This window comes from Palaemon carinicauda, chromosome 16, assembly GCF_036898095.1.
Source record: "Palaemon carinicauda isolate YSFRI2023 chromosome 16, ASM3689809v2, whole genome shotgun sequence".
NCBI lineage: Eukaryota > Metazoa > Arthropoda > Malacostraca > Decapoda > Palaemonidae > Palaemon > Palaemon carinicauda.
Window position 1 is genome coordinate 108,785,673 of NC_090740.1, and position 2,500 is coordinate 108,788,172.

Sequence of the window (2,500 nt, forward strand, 5' to 3'; positions counted from 1 at the left end):
ACACTTGAAGAATACGCCGGAAGAAAATGTGATTGGATCAGGTGACTCTCTGCCTGTGTGGACGCCCGGGATTGCAATGAAGAGTTTCCTTGGCGCAGAAGCTGAATTGAAAATCACGGATAGAATGTTGATGCTTGAGAAGACTGGTGATCCAATACCAGATAATCTGGCAATTGTTTCAGAAGGTAAGTTTATAAGTTTTACAAGTATTATATTTGTTATATAAACCTCTAGGTAACTGAAGTATACCATTTATGATATATAAGTTTATAAAATTGAAATAGGCGTTTGTGTTACCCGCAGAAAAACGGACATCTAGAAAATCAATATATTTTTTCGGTTCGAATATTCAATGTTATACCCTGTTAATCATGCATTATGAATTTTTTGGCTTTCACCCTTTATACTGCAATAAATAGAACAATCGATAAATAATGAATGAAGCCTTTAATAGATTCTCTGAGCTCAAAATCTTAAGTGGTTTAAAGTGGAGTTGCTATACATAATTAGAGATTATTAAGAATGCCAATATGCGACATAGAGTAACTGTTTTACGGGCTGAAAAATTCTTAGTTTACAATTATTATAATCGGGCTTAAAATAAAACTTTATTTCATGCTATATGAGGTTGCAGAATTTAGTTTTGGAAGATAAAGCAAATATTTTCCAGACTGGAAAAGTGAAAAGGAATATATTCGGTAAAATTTCAATTTATCCTTCGGACGACAAAGACAGAATGAATTAATTTTTAGTATAAAGAAAGATTTTAATTCTAATGAAAGAGAGAGAGAGAGAGAGAGAGAGAGAGAGAGAGAGAGAGAGAGAGAGAGAGAGAGAGAGAGAGAGAGAGAGAGAGAGAGAGAAATATTTCCATCATGCTTTTATAATTTGATTTTTAAGTATATAAAATATATTTCTATATTCTTCCTACTTCTACAGATTTTTTTTTCTAGGATATACATTACAGAATGAAATTGAGCAATTATTAATGAAAACTGAAATGAATAGTAGGAAGAATTGCAAAAAATAAGCTTTAATTTTGCTAATGTGTTTCTCCTCTAAGGTCAAAGAATTTTGATTCTTTGTTTATACTTTTCTAGGCTTACACTATTCGTCGAAGTCCGTCACTCAGCTGTTGATGATCAAGGCCTACGTCAAGCACATATTCGACCCCAGCCTCCACATGTTTCCCTTTGACACGCAGCAATGTCTCCTCTTCATCAAATTCAATTCGGGGCCGGGAACCATCCTTCGTGTGGGCCAGCTGGACACTATTGAACCGCCTTACAGAGCCAATCTCTTGGAGTATTCGGTGGTCCACATAGGACTCGAGCTACGAAACAGCACCATACCCTTCTCCGGGCACAACGTCCTTCTCGTCACCACCTTCGCTCACCAATACGGTTATTACCTGCTCAGCATCTATATGCCAACGATGCTTCTGTCTATCATCTCTTATTTTACTCTATTCTTCGAAAAGGACGACTTCACAGACCGAATCATGGTGGCTCTAACGTCGCTGCTCGTCCTGTCGACATTCATGTCGACGGCTTCGGCATCCATGGCACGCGTTGCCTACTTCACACTGATTGACATTTGGTTGGCTTTCTGCATCGTTATCGCCTTTCTTATTTGCCTCGCCAACACTGCATTGCATTGGCTGTTGAGGAAATCTCAAGATAAGGAAAACATTTTGAAGGTCGAGCCAATGAGTAATGAACAAATTGGTGCAATTTTGAAGTTTGAGAAATCGTCGAACCTCAGCCACATTCATTGGTTTGAACGCGTCAGTTTGATTGCTAAAATTTTCTTCCCTACAGTTATTGGACTCTTTGTCTCCATTTACGTCATCGTTGCTTCTCACCCTCTGTGAATCTACTTAATTCATGAAAACACATTATTCAATGTCAACTTTAGTAATTAATGTGACAAATACTGTACAAGTATAACTTTTAAGAAGATAACCAAGTCATTTGATTTTCATGTTGCACTTTTTCAGTTCTGAAAAAAATTGGTTATATATTGTTTATGTAAACTATTATTGCAGCAAATCACCATTAAAGCTGTAAATTTGAATCTATAACATTTTAGATTTATTACATTTCCAAAACATACAAAAAATACAATTTTAATTTTAAGCTTGTAACAAGATAAAAGCAAAAGAAATGCGCATACCTCCGTCAACGTCATAAATAAGGAAAAAACTATCAGATTTGAATCCCTATCACATAATCAGCTCTTCAGTTGAAAGCTTTTCATAAATACTTGTGGTATTTTGCGGATTAACAAACAAACAGGCCGGTTAAAAATTGTTAAAGTAAAATGAATGAAGGGATTGTTCAAACTGGAAAATTACTGGAAATTAGTGTTTTACCTTTACTCATATTTTCGAAGTAAAACATTTTAATAGTGTTTTTGTGGCCCTATCAGATTTTTTTTTTTTTCATAATTACTATTGAAGAAAATAAAGAGTCTGTGAATAGTAATTACAACAAAAAAG

At 35.0% G+C, this 2,500-nt stretch overlaps 1 protein-coding gene across 1 annotated transcript in view; it reads left to right on the forward strand.

The window, feature by feature from the left end:
• LOC137655086 (uncharacterized) overlaps positions 1-2,046 on the forward strand; it is a 37,369-nt gene extending 35,323 nt beyond the window's left edge. Inside the window, exons 3-4 of the mRNA XM_068388981.1 lie at positions 1-185; positions 1,101-2,046. The exon at positions 1-185 is cut by the window's left edge and continues 1,372 nt beyond it. Coding sequence (XP_068245082.1) covers positions 1-185; positions 1,101-1,873 — 958 coding nt within the window. The 3' untranslated portion in view covers positions 1,874-2,046. The remainder of the gene's footprint in view (positions 186-1,100) is intronic.
• The last annotated feature ends 454 nt before the right edge of the window (positions 2,047-2,500 follow it).